At 33.4% G+C, this 15,145-nt stretch overlaps 2 protein-coding genes across 2 annotated transcripts; both read left to right on the top strand.

Annotated features, from left to right (window-relative positions):
* The first annotated feature begins 8,098 nt into the window (after positions 1-8,098).
* On the top strand, positions 8,099-12,949 carry LOC106343069 (GTP-binding protein TypA/BipA homolog). Its single transcript, XM_013782196.1, has 18 exons — positions 8,099-8,455; positions 8,607-8,681; positions 8,964-9,114; positions 9,215-9,283; positions 9,377-9,549; positions 10,025-10,165; positions 10,257-10,382; positions 10,479-10,577; positions 10,757-10,877; positions 11,013-11,076; positions 11,239-11,418; positions 11,513-11,586; positions 11,695-11,744; positions 11,927-12,013; positions 12,131-12,181; positions 12,266-12,349; positions 12,481-12,531; positions 12,626-12,949. Exons 1-18 carry the CDS (start codon positions 8,126-8,128, stop codon positions 12,707-12,709), a joined length of 2,010 nt encoding a protein of 669 aa, XP_013637650.1. The 5' UTR covers positions 8,099-8,125; the 3' UTR covers positions 12,710-12,949.
* A 670-nt stretch (positions 12,950-13,619) lies between these two features.
* On the top strand, positions 13,620-14,513 carry LOC106339048 (putative BTB/POZ domain-containing protein At2g40440). Its single transcript, XM_013777877.1, has 3 exons — positions 13,620-13,757; positions 13,890-13,953; positions 14,122-14,513. Exons 1-3 carry the CDS (start codon positions 13,620-13,622, stop codon positions 14,511-14,513), a joined length of 594 nt encoding a protein of 197 aa, XP_013633331.1.
* The last annotated feature ends 632 nt before the right edge of the window (positions 14,514-15,145 follow it).

The following is a 15,145-nucleotide window of genomic DNA, read 5'->3' as shown; positions in this document are numbered from 1 at the left end:
TGAGTTGGCCTCTCAAAAGTTGATCTTTAGGCATTTACCACCCGAAAGGTGTTCGATGAAATGTCTGAGACAACTCTTCTAAGCTTTTAGCACACTTTGCCAAAGACATTTGTTGTTAAAGGTGCTAAGATAGCCATTAGACTTGTTAGTAATGATTGCTTTCATATTATTCAACCAAAGACATTTGATGTTTGAAATATGTTAGTAAATGAACATTCATCTAAACATAGAGTTTGTTTAAGATTGTGTCTAAACTTAAGGTTGATAGTTTGATTGATCATTTGTCATCCTTAGTTCGAAACTTGATCACCCAAGGTCTAATTCCTATGCCCATGAGTTCTCTTTTCCTTTAGTTAAGAAAATCATTTCATTTATCGCTTTTATTATTCTGCAACTGCATTAGCATTAATCATTAGTTTAGAAAACCTTCTAAATCATCGGTTGCACTTAGATTAAGTAAGTACTTGCATTCTCAGTGTTTTAAAATCTCTTAGAATTGGTTCGACAATCATTTATACTACAACATTTGTCTTAGAAGCCTTGAAAACTCCTAACACCACTTATGATGTGTATCATATGTTAACTTCTTTTTTTTTGTAAAAGAAAATGTAATTATTATTACCTCGCTTTATCATATGTTACTTTCTTTGTTCCATTAGGGTTTTGGGTTTTGTAACTTCTATAAAATAAGACGGCACAGAAATAACCCGACCTAGCTTTGTCGTGATAACTGGTAAAGCAAAACCTAAATTCGAGCTCAGCTAATAACCTTAAACGATTTATTTACCGCAGTGAATCATATATGTATATTTAGATATCTTTTATATGATTTAAGTGGTTGCCGCGTACACGTCCAATCTTGAAGTACGAAACAGAAGCTACGAAAACAAGGAAAGAAAACGATAAAAAGTTTGGAGCAGGGCCGCTTTATTGAAAGTGCGAGAGCTAGTGACGTTTCATAAATTAACTTCTTCTCTTTTGCTAACTATTCATACATTATCTTACGATTGTGAATTACTTTATGAGAGAGCGAGTAATGTACCAGTATCTATCTCTTACTAATTACGTTTATATGCGCGCATGATAATCTAACGACGAATCACATAAAATTTATGTTACGATGAGCAAGATCGTATAATCCTTTTTTAAGATTATGTTTTATTTTTGCCGGATGACGTCCATAAAGAAAAATCAGAGCCATACTCCCCACCCAAAATTTTGTCCTCTTGATTTTACTATACCAACTTGCAAAGATGTTTCCGTCATCCTGATCCCTCGTAACTTTTTTTCACTTTAATCTCAACACCTCTCACTCGCAAGCACATTTCTTATCTAAAACCTTGTGGAACATCTCGTGCCGGCTTACTATGAGGGTGATCAGTGCAGCCGTCCCCAATCCACTCCAAAATTTAACCTTTAAGATGTTTTGAATTTTTTATTAATATATAATATCAGGTTTAAACTTAGAAATTACTATGAGATACCATAATATTAGAATTAAAATAAACAATGTCACATAATTTTTAATTAGTTATTATAATAATATTTAATAATGTTAAATTAATTATTTCAACTTTTAAAAATTGTTAAGCTAGATGAGCTTTCAACCTAAAACCAATTGGTGATAAGTGGATTGACTCATCTACTTTATATATTACTTAATGTCCTTTACAATTTCCGATGTGAGATCTTTGTACCTAATACGCTCTTTCGAAATGATGGCTCTTTGAGCATTAGTCTCGGAATGTTCGGACAAGGATCTATGGGTCAACTTTGGACCAGATCTATGTGGATCGGGTTGGACTGTTTGAATCAGAATCTGATACCATATTAAACTAGATGGGCTTCTAACTTAAAAACAATTAGTGATATGTAAATTGATTCATCTGCCTTATATATTACTTAATATACATTGCAACTTTTGATGTGTGAGATTTAGGGGGGTTATTGGTTTAAGAATTTTTAAAGAATTATAAAATTTTAAGAATCCATGGTTATTGGTTTATGGATTTTAAAAGTCTTTCCAAAATCCATTGTTATTGGTTTTAAGACTTATAAATTCTATTCAAATCCTTTGTTATTCAAAAAGTTTAGTTTTTATTGATTTTGCTATTTTATTCAAATCTATGGTTATTGAGAACTAAATTCTTTATATCTTTACTCATAAGCGAGACTTTGAAAATAGTATGTCTACTCATAAGATTTCTGAAATCTGTGTACTAATAAAAACATTCTCACACTTTATGATATATTTTTCTTGTTTGACATATGATTTTCAGAAGATCTCTTTGTCGGTAAGTTTCATAGTTGGTGTGTTCTAACATAATTTTTCGTTTGTATGAGTGGTGTCTCAAAAAAAATGTCAATGAAAACAAGACTGTTAAAAATATGTCATGTAGTATGAAGATAAAAAATGATTATTTTCACAACATAACTAAGAACAAACCATGCAATACCATGAAATGCATTTGTCTATGTAAACACACCAAACGATAATATAATAGTGTCTCATCAAAATTCATTGTTGAAAATTTCTACAACTTTTTTTGTACCTTAGAAGCAAAAACTTTTTGAAAAATTATATTGTGCAAATTCTTAATAATCAATAATAATCTATAGAAATCAACACAAAATATTTGATAGAAATTAGAAAACATTTGTGAAATCTACTAACTTTTAAAAATCTGTCAAATTCTAAAATCACTCAACTCTTTCCAAATTCTGGTTCCAATAACCCCCCTAAAATTTAGTAAATTATATTTATTGAGGCAGTCCTGATGTCTAAATTTAGTCCAATTGTTTTAAAAAAAATTACTTAGTATATAAGTTGTTGATTTGTGGTTAAGTGGTATATAAGTTCTAAATATGCTTATCAAATTATTTCCAACTATAATTAGGAGTGATCCAAAAGTTGTTTTTACCCGGATAGTATATAATTAAAAAATAAAAAATAATTCCAGAAAAAATATTCATGAAAGAAACAGAATATAGTTTCGAACACGGATGCAGGGTGTTAATAAACAAATATTTAACCAGGCTCATTTGACACTTGATCTCTCTAAGTGAGTCTGCCTCTTGTTATGACTTATGAGCTGCGTTTCATTAAATTAAGATTTTCTTTCATGTAAATTAGATTATATCTTCGGAATATATTAAGAACATAATCATGTACAACTTAAGGTCAAAGTGAGGTGCAGCCGAATAAAAGAATCTTATACCAGAGAGAATATTAAAAACAAACTTTCGGCATTTTTATCCAAAAATATGTAGGCACCTTTGTCTACTAATGGTCGACGAATTACCATCTTAAGCACTACACTTATAATTTTATTATCATTGACTTTACTCCATTATTTAAGGGGCCCTTTAAGATTTGATGTCAATCGGTGATTTAATTGCCATTGTATATTAGTATGACATAATCAACCATTATAGCGGGGAAAACAGTTCAAACATTATAGTACTACGTTGTTTGATAGCTTTTCTATATAGTATTTTGTGAGCTTTTGTGATGAGAAAAAAATAAAGATTCCGTACTGGAAAAGGAAAAGGGAGTCGCACCTGCCAATATAAATAATTTTTGGGTACAAATATTAAAGCAGGATTGGGATTAAACTAGGTTTCTTAGCCGGAGTTCTTAACTCATGATTTACTTCTTTTTTTTTCTTTACATTTTTCGGCTAAAAACGGCTCTTATATTTCTTATTCAAGAGACGATTATTAGTTTTTCTTAAAATCTAAGAAAAACTAAGAGCTGTCTCTTAGCCGGCTCTTATATTTCTTATTCAAGAGACGATTCTTAGTTTTTCTTAAAATCTAAGAAAAACTAAGAACCGTCTCTTAGCCGAAGTTAAGATTTCTTATTCAAGAGACGATTATTAGTTTTTCTTAAAATCTAAGAAAAACTAAGAACCGTCTCTTAGCCGAAGTTAAGAATTCCAGTTAAAAAATCGGGGTTAATCATGGTCTTAAAACTCCAATATAGATAAGTTAGACAACTAATCAGAGTTTTGTTTTTTTGGTGTTATATATAGTTAATCTTAAAATTTTAATTATTATGATACTATTCTTTTGGAATTTCTTTTAAAAAGTGTGTAAAAATTAACTATAAATTAATGAAATGTATGAAAAGCATTAAATGAGGTCAGAAAGTCTATAAGGAACAAAGGGACAAAACAAAGTTGTATAAACTCTTCCGGATGGTTTAAGTGCATTTTAAACTCTACTCCAGTTTTTCTACTTTAAAATAGTGATTGAAATAAAAAACTGTTTCAAGTCTATTCTATTTTCTACTCTATTATGTAGTAAAATGATAAATAGAATAACAATTTTATTTTTGGTTTACTACTCTATTATTCATTCTAAAATACAATAGGGTTAGAGTAAAACTCAACTTCATTATGCAATTATTCCATTAAAATTTACTCCATTTTGAAGTTAAAAATGGGTTATACATCGAAAATGCTCTAGGTGCACCAATACTAGTAGTTATTTTTGGTTTCAAAAGAAAACAACAGTTCTTTTTGGTTAGAGTAAAATAAGTTAGGAGTTTATGCATGGCTGCTAAAATAGGTTTAAGAAAATGTATTAATTTATCGCCAAGGAATTTTTACAAATGTTGAAAGTATTTCCGATACAAGGCTGAGAATCATGTTGTGGGCAAGAAAAAAGTATGCCTACTCATCAAGTTAACAAGATTATCTTCGCATCCGAAGTTGCATATACAGTGGGAGCGCCATCCAAGGCCGGCTCAGGTACATGGGGGGGAGCAAGTGACTGCCCAGGAGCCCATGAGTAAGAGGAGCCCATAATATTTTTGAGTATTAGAAATTTAAGAAGCAGACCAATTAGAGTTGGAAACAAATCAAGAATGCTTGTATAGACTGACTTTTCTTTTCATATCAAGAACTTTTTACATTTCCAAAAATCTCTTTTCTCCGTTAAAATTCTTATTTCCCAATTAAAATTCCATTTCCCCATAAAATATTCCAATTTTTTGTTGTTTTATGAGATCATTCTATGTTTTTAATATTATTTTATTTTCTTAAATAAAACTTTTGATAATTAGAGAATGATTAATAAGTGCTCTGAATTCTTTAAAGAGGTCTTATTTCTTTCTAAAACATTTTTATAAAGCAATCATACTTTAGTTTTAAAATTGAATTTACAGCCAAAAATTTAGAAAAAGAAATATATTTTTGCAGGAAAATATTAAACCTACGGCTAAAAAATACACACCCTAATTTCTAAAGCAAAAAAAAATTAAAATCAACAACCAATCAAGCCCTGTGTTTATATGTTCTAGACGAATCAAAATTTTATGCCTAAATATGTGCCACTTCTTTCTAGTACTTGGCAATTAGATTGTATCATGCTGAACATTTAACAAATTTTTGAAAACAAATGCTAATACAAATTTGAAAATTTGAAATCTGAAATCTGAAATCTGATGGTATAAAACTATTTTCTGTGAGATAATTGTTTTTAATAGGACCATAATCCCTTATGTGAGCATAATAATATTTTAAGCGTTTGGTTTCATATTTCCGATAAACCGTACAATTTTGCTAGGAATAAAAAATATTGTAAGAGCCTATTTTGAAAAATTGCCTCAGAGCCTATGAACTGGTTAAGCCCGGTCTGGCCCCATCCTTGAAGTATCAAGCTTTGTTGATCCTAGGTGTTGTGAAGCCACACATTTTCTAACTGAGTGCTTGTTCGCTCACTCTATCGTATTTTGTCTACTAAGACTATGGACTAGGAAATGCGGATTTTTTTTATCTGGAGCAATTAGATCTTTTTGCCTAACGAGCCGAAATATCTGAAATCTATAACTCCGGACTTTGATACTAAAACCCAAATGTATAGCTTTATAAGTTTCTATTCAAGCAGGGCTTTGTAACTATGGTGCTATATTGTCATCCAAAAGATGAAGAATAAACTTCCTAGTCTTCTAGTGGGTTTTAATCCTCCAAATATCTTTCCAAGATAAAATATATTGAAATAGCCACCAATACTGTTTAGCATGCCGAATAAGTAATCATTGTCTCAATGAAATTTCTGAACACAAGCGAGGATCGTTTAGTACCAAAGAAACATGACCCAGTGCTGGTCCTTAGAATACTAAGACCGGAAGCAAAAATAAATAAAATAAAGCCATTAGTAAAATAGAGATATTTTTTTTTGAACAATAAATAGAGATAGAGTTTAAACAACATAAATAAGAGGGAAATAAATAAGAGGGAAATATTACATATCTTCGAACTGCTTGCCATATTAATTTTGGAGCATTACAATCTTTAAGTGTAACCACGTGTCATCACTAGAATAATTCTCAGAATCCTTAGAAAAAATATATTGGTTCATCTAATTATAGATTGTATTTTTTATTAAATTAACTATCAAATTGATTAGTAGTGCATGAAAAATATTTTTCATTCTTTCCTTAAATAAAAGTTACGGAATTACCTAATATGATTAATATATATATATATATATGATAATTAATGATTTTGAATAATAAAGATTTGATAATAGTTTTGTATCCTCCATCATTGTTTAATTTATATTATTAAAAAAAATTAAACAATCACATTAACCATATAATAAAAATATGGATTTTCATTCTTATATGTTATATTTTTAATTTTTTAAAATGACTATAAATTAATACAACTGTTAAAAATCTTACAATGAAAATTTTGTGAGCAATGGTTTTATCTTCTTTTTCATATAAAAAGATATAAATGATCATAAAATCATATGAATGTGAAGTATCGTTTAAGAGATATCATTTAAATTAAATCATATACCATATAAAAATACATATATGTTAATTTCAAAATTCATTGAAAAGGTATTGCGGCCTGAATATTTTAATTTGAAATTTTCATTGATTTTTTTAAAATGTTTATAAATTATTAAAACTATAAAATAATTCACACTGAAAATTTTGTGATTAATGGTTTAATTTTTCTGTCACAGTAAATATACAAATGTTAATAAAATCATATGAGTAGGAACTAAGAAGTTTCAATTAAATATTCATATTATAATATACTATATCTATGTCAATATCATTTAAATTTAATTATATACCATATATATAAATAAAATGATTACTTTGATTTATGTGTTTACTACAGTTTATTTATGTACATAACATTTACTCACTTCTCAATTATTCAATATATTTATTATTTTTTAAAACATAATGAACACAAAATAAATAATAATATGCAAAAATAATTTATATACATAATATTCATCCCGCGGAATGCGCATGTCTTTGTTGATGTATTACAGTCCGAATTTTCTCTCAATCGATCGAAGCTCATGCTTTCCGAAAAAACTTGCGCAAAAATATACAAAGACAAAACATATGTGAGTTAACTGAAACAATATTATAAGCACAAATATTGTAGATATGAACAAAAAATCACCTGTGGAGAGTCAAAGAAGTCTGAGATCAACCATCTCTTTTCGACTGCAAGTCATCACTTTCAGTTTCTGTCCTTTCTATATCTGGTAAAAGAATGGACCAAAACGAATTTTTCTTATGTATTATTTTAGCCCCAACGTTTAGTTAATTGAACTTTTACGAAACCAGTTTATCAACACCTTGGTCTGGTACGCAGCATTGTTATAGTAACCACAGTAGGTAACACCTTTTGAACGTATGACACGATGTAATTGTTTTAAAAAGAACAAAGTTAATATCTAACAATCTTAATAATTAAAATTAAAATTTGGATTATCAACTAGTTAGTTATGCTAGTTTACAAAAAAAAAGAAAGAAAAAAACTAGTTAGTTATGCTAGTATTATTTATACGAAAGAGGGCCGGAAGCCCAAGCTTCCTTCGCTTTCGTTGAAGGGCGGCTCTGTGATGTACTAGTTGATAGAATGACTTCAATGATCTAAAACCGAATATTATATGATGCGAGGTTTAAGGCCGGGTGTAATCAGATGGAGTAGTAGACCCAATTGCAAAATATAGGGAAAATAGTGAACATCTAAAAGAGTTAGTATCTTACTTTGCAAATAACGAAAAACAAAAAGACAAAAACCCTTTGTCTCTTCGTCAACTAAAGATTTTAGATCTCGTAAAACCCTATCACACTCACATGGCGGGTCCTCTGCTTCGATCTCTCTGGTCAAACACCACTCGAAGATCCTTCTCTCCCTCTCAGTCTCCCCATCTCAAATCAAGATTCTCGCTCTCCTCCTTACGCGCCTTCTCCGCCGCCACCGCTTCCACGGCCGCCGCCGGAGCTCCCAGCAGCTCGCTAGATCCTAACCGTCTCCGTAACGTGGCTGTGATAGCTCATGTCGATCACGGGAAGACGACGCTCATGGACAGGATTCTACGTCAGTGCGGAGCTGATATCCCTCACGAGCGCGCCATGGATTCGATCAACCTCGAGCGTGAGCGAGGGATCACTATCTCTTCAAAGGTATCGCCTTTCGTGAAGATTATCGTATTCCCTTTTGAATCCACTAATAAAGTCGAAGACTTTTGAGTCTTTGAGTGTATATTGATTCTTCTGTTTGTTATTACCGTGGAACATAACACTTGGAGTTTTAAATGTGATTTTTTTCCGACAGGTGACATCCGTGTTTTGGAAGGACAATGAACTTAACATGGTGGATACACCTGGTCACGCTGATTTTGGTGGGGAGGTATGTGACTGTTCCCTGATAAAAAAAGGTTTAATTTTTAGATTATTGTTGATTCTCATGTTCTGTTTTAGCAGAGCTGCTTGAATTTTGAAAAAATACAATAGAAATTGTATGATTGTTGGAAAGTGTGGGCTTTTATAGATCCCTAGGATTATGTTACTAGCTGGCATATGATCTCACTTACTTTGTACTAAGTGGGCATGAGATGAAAAGTTTCAACATTAGCACAATCTGTTGAGTAGAATATGATACCTTTGTGACTATGCTGCATTTGAAATGTAGGTGGAACGAGTTGTTGGTATGGTGGAAGGAGCTATATTAGTTGTGGATGCTGGAGAAGGCCCACTTGCACAGACAAAGTTTGTTCTTGCTAAGGCCTTGAAGTATGGGCTACGCCCTATTCTTCTCTTGAACAAGGTTGATCGACCTTCAGGTATGAACTGCTTTCACTTCCCTCTTTTTTGTAAAACTTGTCTTATCTTTTCTTAATGTTTTTACTTGGAATGCTTCCTACGCCTTTTTTCCACTACCAGTTTCAGAAGAGAGGTGTGATGAAGTGGAGAGTTTGGTGTTTGATCTTTTTGCAAATCTTGGTGCTACTGGTAATAAATATATTTGTTCTGATATATTTTAAATGATTATTAGCATTTTTTTTTGGCTTTAATTAATATTTTCTGTCTTCTTTCCTTTATTAGAGGAACAACTAGATTTTCCGGTGCTTTATGCCTCCGCAAAGGAAGGATGGGCATCTTCTACCTTCACCAAAGAACCTCCTGCAGATGCGAAGAATATGTCACAGTTGCTTGATGCTGTAGTTAAATATGTTCCCCCACCAAAAGCAAACCTTGATGAGCCTTTTCTAATGCTGGTAATTTAAATTTTTTTCACTTGGATTGCTAATTTTGTAGCTTCTTTTACTTTTTTTTAGTTGTCTGATATGAGGTAGCTGATCATTAACTGTGTTTCCTAACTATGGCCGAGGTAGACTAGCACAGCTCACATGATTTTAGTTAGGCCTCTCACATGGGTAACGTGGGATGTTTATTAAGTAAACTTGTCGTGTGAGTTTAGAAGCATCTAATATCGGTCAGTAAATCTCTAAGAAATCTAGAATTATTGAAAGAAAAAAAGAGATGGTAGGAATTTATATGAGATAATAATCAGAATTAAGATCTTCACCTTTCTTATTCTGAACTTATTATTGATGTGTAGATTATATGCCGAGATTGGAAGATATTCATATGTTTGTACTTTGTAACTCTTGTCTAGAGGGGATAGAATGTCTGAGATGTTTAAGCTTTGACAATTGAATTTTTACTAGCATATCCAATTACGAGTTGCAGGTTTCAATGATGGAGAAGGACTTCTATCTGGGACGTATATTAACTGGAAGAGTATCTTCTGGGGTTGTCCGTGTGGGCGACAAAATTAGTGGACTACGCCAAACTGATTCCGGCTCCTCCGAGAAAATAGAAGAAGCAAAGGTTTGTCTGTATATTACTTTATTGTTGGCCAGCCGTGTTTTGTAAACAGCAGTGTCTCTCATCTAAGCAGATACAAACATCTTTCTAACAGGTTGTGAAGCTGATGAAAAAGAAAGGTACGACCATAGTTTCAATTGGTGCTGCAGGAGCTGGTGATATCATCTGCATGGCTGGTCTGACAGCTCCATCAATAGGTCACACGGTGGCTAGTGTAGAGGTAATATCTTAATAGACTACTTCCCTATTTGATTTTTAGAAAATAATAAGTAAACTCCGAATCTAACAGAACTTCTAAAATGGATCCTTCTCACAGGTCACAACTGCGCTCCCTGCTGTTGAACTGGATCCACCAACAATTTCTATGACGTTTGGTGTCAATGACTCTCCTCTGGCTGGTCGTGATGGCACCCAGGTATGTTTTAATTTGATCAATAAGACGTAGCTCTAGCCATTGTACTCTGCTTTACTTTTGACGCAGCCTCGGATATGTTGCTAGCATTCTAAGTTGCTTTTGTCCACTCCACTAAGCAATATATGGAGTAATGTTGTGTGTTTCGGCATGTTGATAGGCTTTTGCTAATGTGCATGCAGTTAACCGGAGGGAAAATTGGGGACCGGCTATTGGCGGAGGCTGAAACAAATCTTGCCATTAACGTTATTCCAGGCTTGTCAGAGTCATTTGAAGTCCAAGGGAGAGGAGAACTTCAACTTGGTTTGTGCTTTTGCCAATTTTTGCTCAGTGTTTCTTCACCTCTGAAAATGGATATAAACATTAAATACGTAGGAAAAAATGTAGTTATATCTATTTCTGTGCGCAATGTGAATTAATCTCTCTTGTGTCTAACAGGGATCTTGATTGAGAATATGAGACGTGAAGGTTTTGAGCTCTCCGTTTCACCACCTAAAGTCATGTGAGTTCTCGGTTTCTTTTCTATTTCTTTAAGTTATATACTTTTTGTGCAGATACTAGTACACTAATACGTTAGCTAGTCTAATTATTTATTTTAATAATTTTGTACCTAAATCAGATAGTCTAAAAATATATGTCGGTCTTTTTTACTATCTGATTTTAGGTACAAAACTGAAAATAAACAAAAGCTTGAACCAATAGAAGAGGTGATAATTGAGATTAATGAAGAGCACGTAGGATCAGTGATGGAAGCTCTATCCCATAGGCGCGCTGAAGTTACTGACATGGGTCCTGTCCCTGGAAATGATGGTAGGACGAGACTCACATTAACTTGTCCTTCAAGGTTAGTTTAGTGACTTCAGTTACATCAAAATTTATACTCAAATCAGTCATACCCTTTGATGAAATTTAACGATATGATTACTTGTGTTCTACAGAGGTTTGGTTGGGTACAGATGTGTGTTTAGCAGTGACACCCGTGGAACTGGATTCATGCATCGTGCTTTCCTAAGTATGCAGCTTCTCTACTCTCACTTCTTTTCCACTGTTTATTCTTCTTCTTTCCTAAGAATTTAATTCAGTTAAGCATCAATTGATAACGGTTGTAAGATTTTTGCAGGATATGAAAAGTACCGAGGTCCACTTGGCAATGTTAGGAAAGGAGTATTGGTACGTTTATCTGTTACCTTTTTCCAATGTCTGGCTCTAAGTAGGGATACTCTTTCTACATAGCTTTGAGGCTTGTTGTCTTATATGGTTGATTGTTTGAGTATGAGAGATCCTCCCTTTCCATTTGACGTCTTTATTTTGTGTCTTCACGCACTCTCAAGTTATAATTGATGATGAAACAGGTTTCGATGGGATATGGAACTATTACATCTCATTCACTGATGGGTTTGGAAGCTCGTGGGACTCTCTTTGTGTCTCCAGGGCTGGACGTGAGAACCCTTCTTTATTGGTTTAGTTGTTCCTAGTTAGAACATTTAATGTGGGCCTCGTGCATTTGATCCTTGCTAATGCTGCATCTTCTTTTGTTTTTCTGTTTTCTTTATCAGTCATATGATGGCATGATCATCGGTGAGCACTCAAGAGATACAGATCTTGATGTAAGTTGGTTCGACTCACCCCTCTTAGAATCTCAATAAGTTGATTTAAATACAATGGGGCTCATTTGCGTTTGCACACTACAGGTTAACCCGGTTAAGGCCAAAGAGCTCACCAACATTCGCTCTGCTAACAAAGACGAAAATGTGAAGCTATCTCCACCTCGCCTCGTATGTACCCTTCTCTCTACCCTGACTTTCCTCACAACATCTCTATAGAGACGAGACAACCGTTTTCTTGCCATTTGTGCTGTGATTTTTTACTTGTATTTTGAGATACTTTTGATTTTTTTCCGATTCAGATGACACTTGAGGAAGCTATAGGATACGTTGCCTCAGATGAACTTATTGAGGTAACATTTGTTCGTAACCAGTCATGAACCATGGAGGTCGTTTTGTTTGTGGCTTCTTATGCATGTGTATTGTTATTGGGTTTAATGTGTTCAGGTCACTCCAAAGAGGATTCGGTTGAGGAAGAGATGTCTAGACGTTACCAAGCGTAAATCCCAGAGCAAACGAGCCAAAGATTAAAAACCTTCCTTATTTGCTTTTTCCGGTTCAGATTTTTAGTAAAAGCTGGTTTGGTTCTGGCCCTCTCGTCACTATCATACAAAAAGAACATGTATTGAAATATGTACGAGGAACATTCAGATTATATAGATTCATAACATATACGCAAGAAGATGTATTCTTCTATTGAATAACCAAAGGAAGATAAGATTCATCACGATGATGTTTTGTCACTGTGAATCAGCGGTTCAGTTTTGTCTATTTAACGACCCTCAGTTCTTAAGTTATATTTTCAATTTGTAAGTGTTGTTAACTTTTTACTTGGCTCACCTTCAGACATATCGCAGTGAATAGCTCTACCCAATTGGAAATGTGCATCTTCTCTTGCTGGAATATATGTAAATCAGAGTTAAATCATAAAGGCACATTGCAACAAATATGTATGCACATTATATTATATTGTCCCAGTCTTATTAGTGAATGTTAGATAAACTTCTGTTACTGCGAAGAAAAAACTATAATGCAAAATCAATAGCGTTTTCATACAATATAGAGACTAAAAAGCAAACACCCAAGGTATTTTTCTAATCAAATGTGCACGGAGATAAACTTCATAATTTTATAAAAATGATTAATGTCCTATAAGACATTTATTAAATAATAAGTATTTTATAAAAAAAATATATATATCGTTTTGCTGTAACATCCATTTAATTATGCCCTTTATCAAAAAAAAAAAAACATCCGTTAGTTTGGATTGGTAGAATGTATCCCGAGAGAAGATAGGACTTGGGAGTTTTATGTCTCATCAATTTCCAAATTCTTGGAACACGAGAAGAAAGTAAACGAAAAGTCATTTTGACAGTTAATATGGAGTTTCTCCCTATCTATATAACTCTCCATCGTTTTATAAGTCAAGTAGAATACAGAGATGTTAACAAGGTCCAACAAGGACATTTTCGTGCGTGGATTTGCCAAGGCTTTGGAAGAAAAATGGCAAGTCGATGTACAACTAAAAGGAAGGGACAGTGATGAGGGTGTATCCATCTTTGCACACAAACTTGTCCTGGTCTCATCTTCATCTTAATTTATCTTGTATTTCTTATTTATAACCAAAATTATATTCCGGTGTTGGAGAGTGTCTCTTTACTTGAAATGCTTATTTAGTGGTCAATGACCTTTGTTTTTGGAATTTGAATAGGCATCAAGGTCAGAGGTGTTAAAGAAAATACTGGAACTAGACGAGTTCAAAGCTCCATCTCAACCGGTCGAGCCAGCAAGACCGTCTCAACAGAAAGGCCGAAGGGGCGTGGGCGTTGGACCCATAGTAAGTTTCGAAAAGAAAATGATCACGGAAAGGCCCAAGAAAAAAATACGAAAAAACCCTAAAACGTTTTGTTGCCGTGGTCACTACGTTATGCTGAAACGATCCTGCGAGACAGTCACTTTCTCAGAGCTGAAACATGAAGAGTTAGAGGCTTTGGTCAAATTCATCTACAGTGACGGCTCTAAGCTTTCTGCGAAAGCAAAAGAACACGTTAGGTCACTCTATGTTACAGCCGACAAATATGAGATTCCACATCTACGCGATCTATGCAGAAACGAGCTAGTAAAATCTCTTAATCTCTCGAATGCTCTTGAAGTCTTGGAGCTCTCTTTGATTCCTCTTGACAATGCCCTCCACGATGCTGCATTTAGTTATATCATAAAGAATCTAAAGACGATTGTTAACTCTCTTGAGTTCAAGTTGTTCGCTAACAGGAATACAGATCTTACTGTTGAAATAATAAGGGCTTTTATGGCGCGTAGAAATATATATTATTGATAATGGAGTTAACCGCATTGTAGCTTTTTTCATAAACCACAACTTTAATATAGTCATCTATTTGTGTAATTTAAAGTTACCTTTTTTTATTTTCTCAATTTTTTATTTATTTATGGTGTAAAAAACTTTCTTATATACACAACCATAAAATTAAGGGTGATTTTGCTCAATATTCATAAGAGACTCCAAAATAAAAAATATAGCCTTAGTAAAGTGGAAGTCATGGGATGTGATAATTAGAGCCAAATCTTGACCTTTTTCGCCTTGCACTCGTGTGCGCGTGAAGATAAAGAGAGTGGCACATTTCAATCGTAACTACTAGCTTACTATATTCACGTAACTGGAAATGCAACGTTTTTTATTAAGTGTATTACACGATAGGCAACACTATGCTATAATATATATGATGTAGTATTAGCACCACAAAAGCTAAAGAGACCATCTGCCTTAGGTGTTTCTGGGGCGCGAAGGTGGACTCCAATGCAATATGATAAACCTTATAGCAGTGGTGACCATAAAAGGCTTGAAAGTGTTGGACTGTACTGTGTACGAGACATATATATGCTAACATGATATATAAGGACAATCACTACAAGAAAACAGCAAAGATTCTGAGGGAAAAAATCGTCGGA

Source organism: Brassica oleracea, chromosome C4 (assembly GCF_000695525.1).
Source record: "Brassica oleracea var. oleracea cultivar TO1000 chromosome C4, BOL, whole genome shotgun sequence".
Lineage (NCBI taxonomy): Eukaryota > Viridiplantae > Streptophyta > Magnoliopsida > Brassicales > Brassicaceae > Brassica > Brassica oleracea.
The sequence above is the reverse complement of the archived record's forward strand: the minus strand, read 5'-3'. Positions and strand labels throughout refer to the sequence as shown.

Bases quoted from the DNA above. Each gene is read 5' to 3' on its own strand.
- LOC106343069 (XM_013782196.1), top strand. From the start codon at position 8,126: ATGGCGGGTCCTCTGCTTCGATCTCTCTGGTCAAACACCACTCGAAGA. The intron at 9,550-10,024 runs GTAATTTAAATT...TACGAGTTGCAG, and splicing joins ATGAGCCTTTTCTAATGCTG to GTTTCAATGATGGAGAAGGA. The intron at 11,745-11,926 runs GTACGTTTATCT...ATGATGAAACAG, and splicing joins ATGTTAGGAAAGGAGTATTG to GTTTCGATGGGATATGGAAC.
- LOC106339048 (XM_013777877.1), top strand. From the start codon at position 13,620: ATGTTAACAAGGTCCAACAAGGACATTTTCGTGCGTGGATTTGCCAAG. The intron at 13,758-13,889 runs GTCTCATCTTCA...GAATTTGAATAG, and splicing joins TTGCACACAAACTTGTCCTG to GCATCAAGGTCAGAGGTGTT. The intron at 13,954-14,121 runs CGGTCGAGCCAG...TGAAACGATCCT, and splicing joins GTTCAAAGCTCCATCTCAAC to GCGAGACAGTCACTTTCTCA.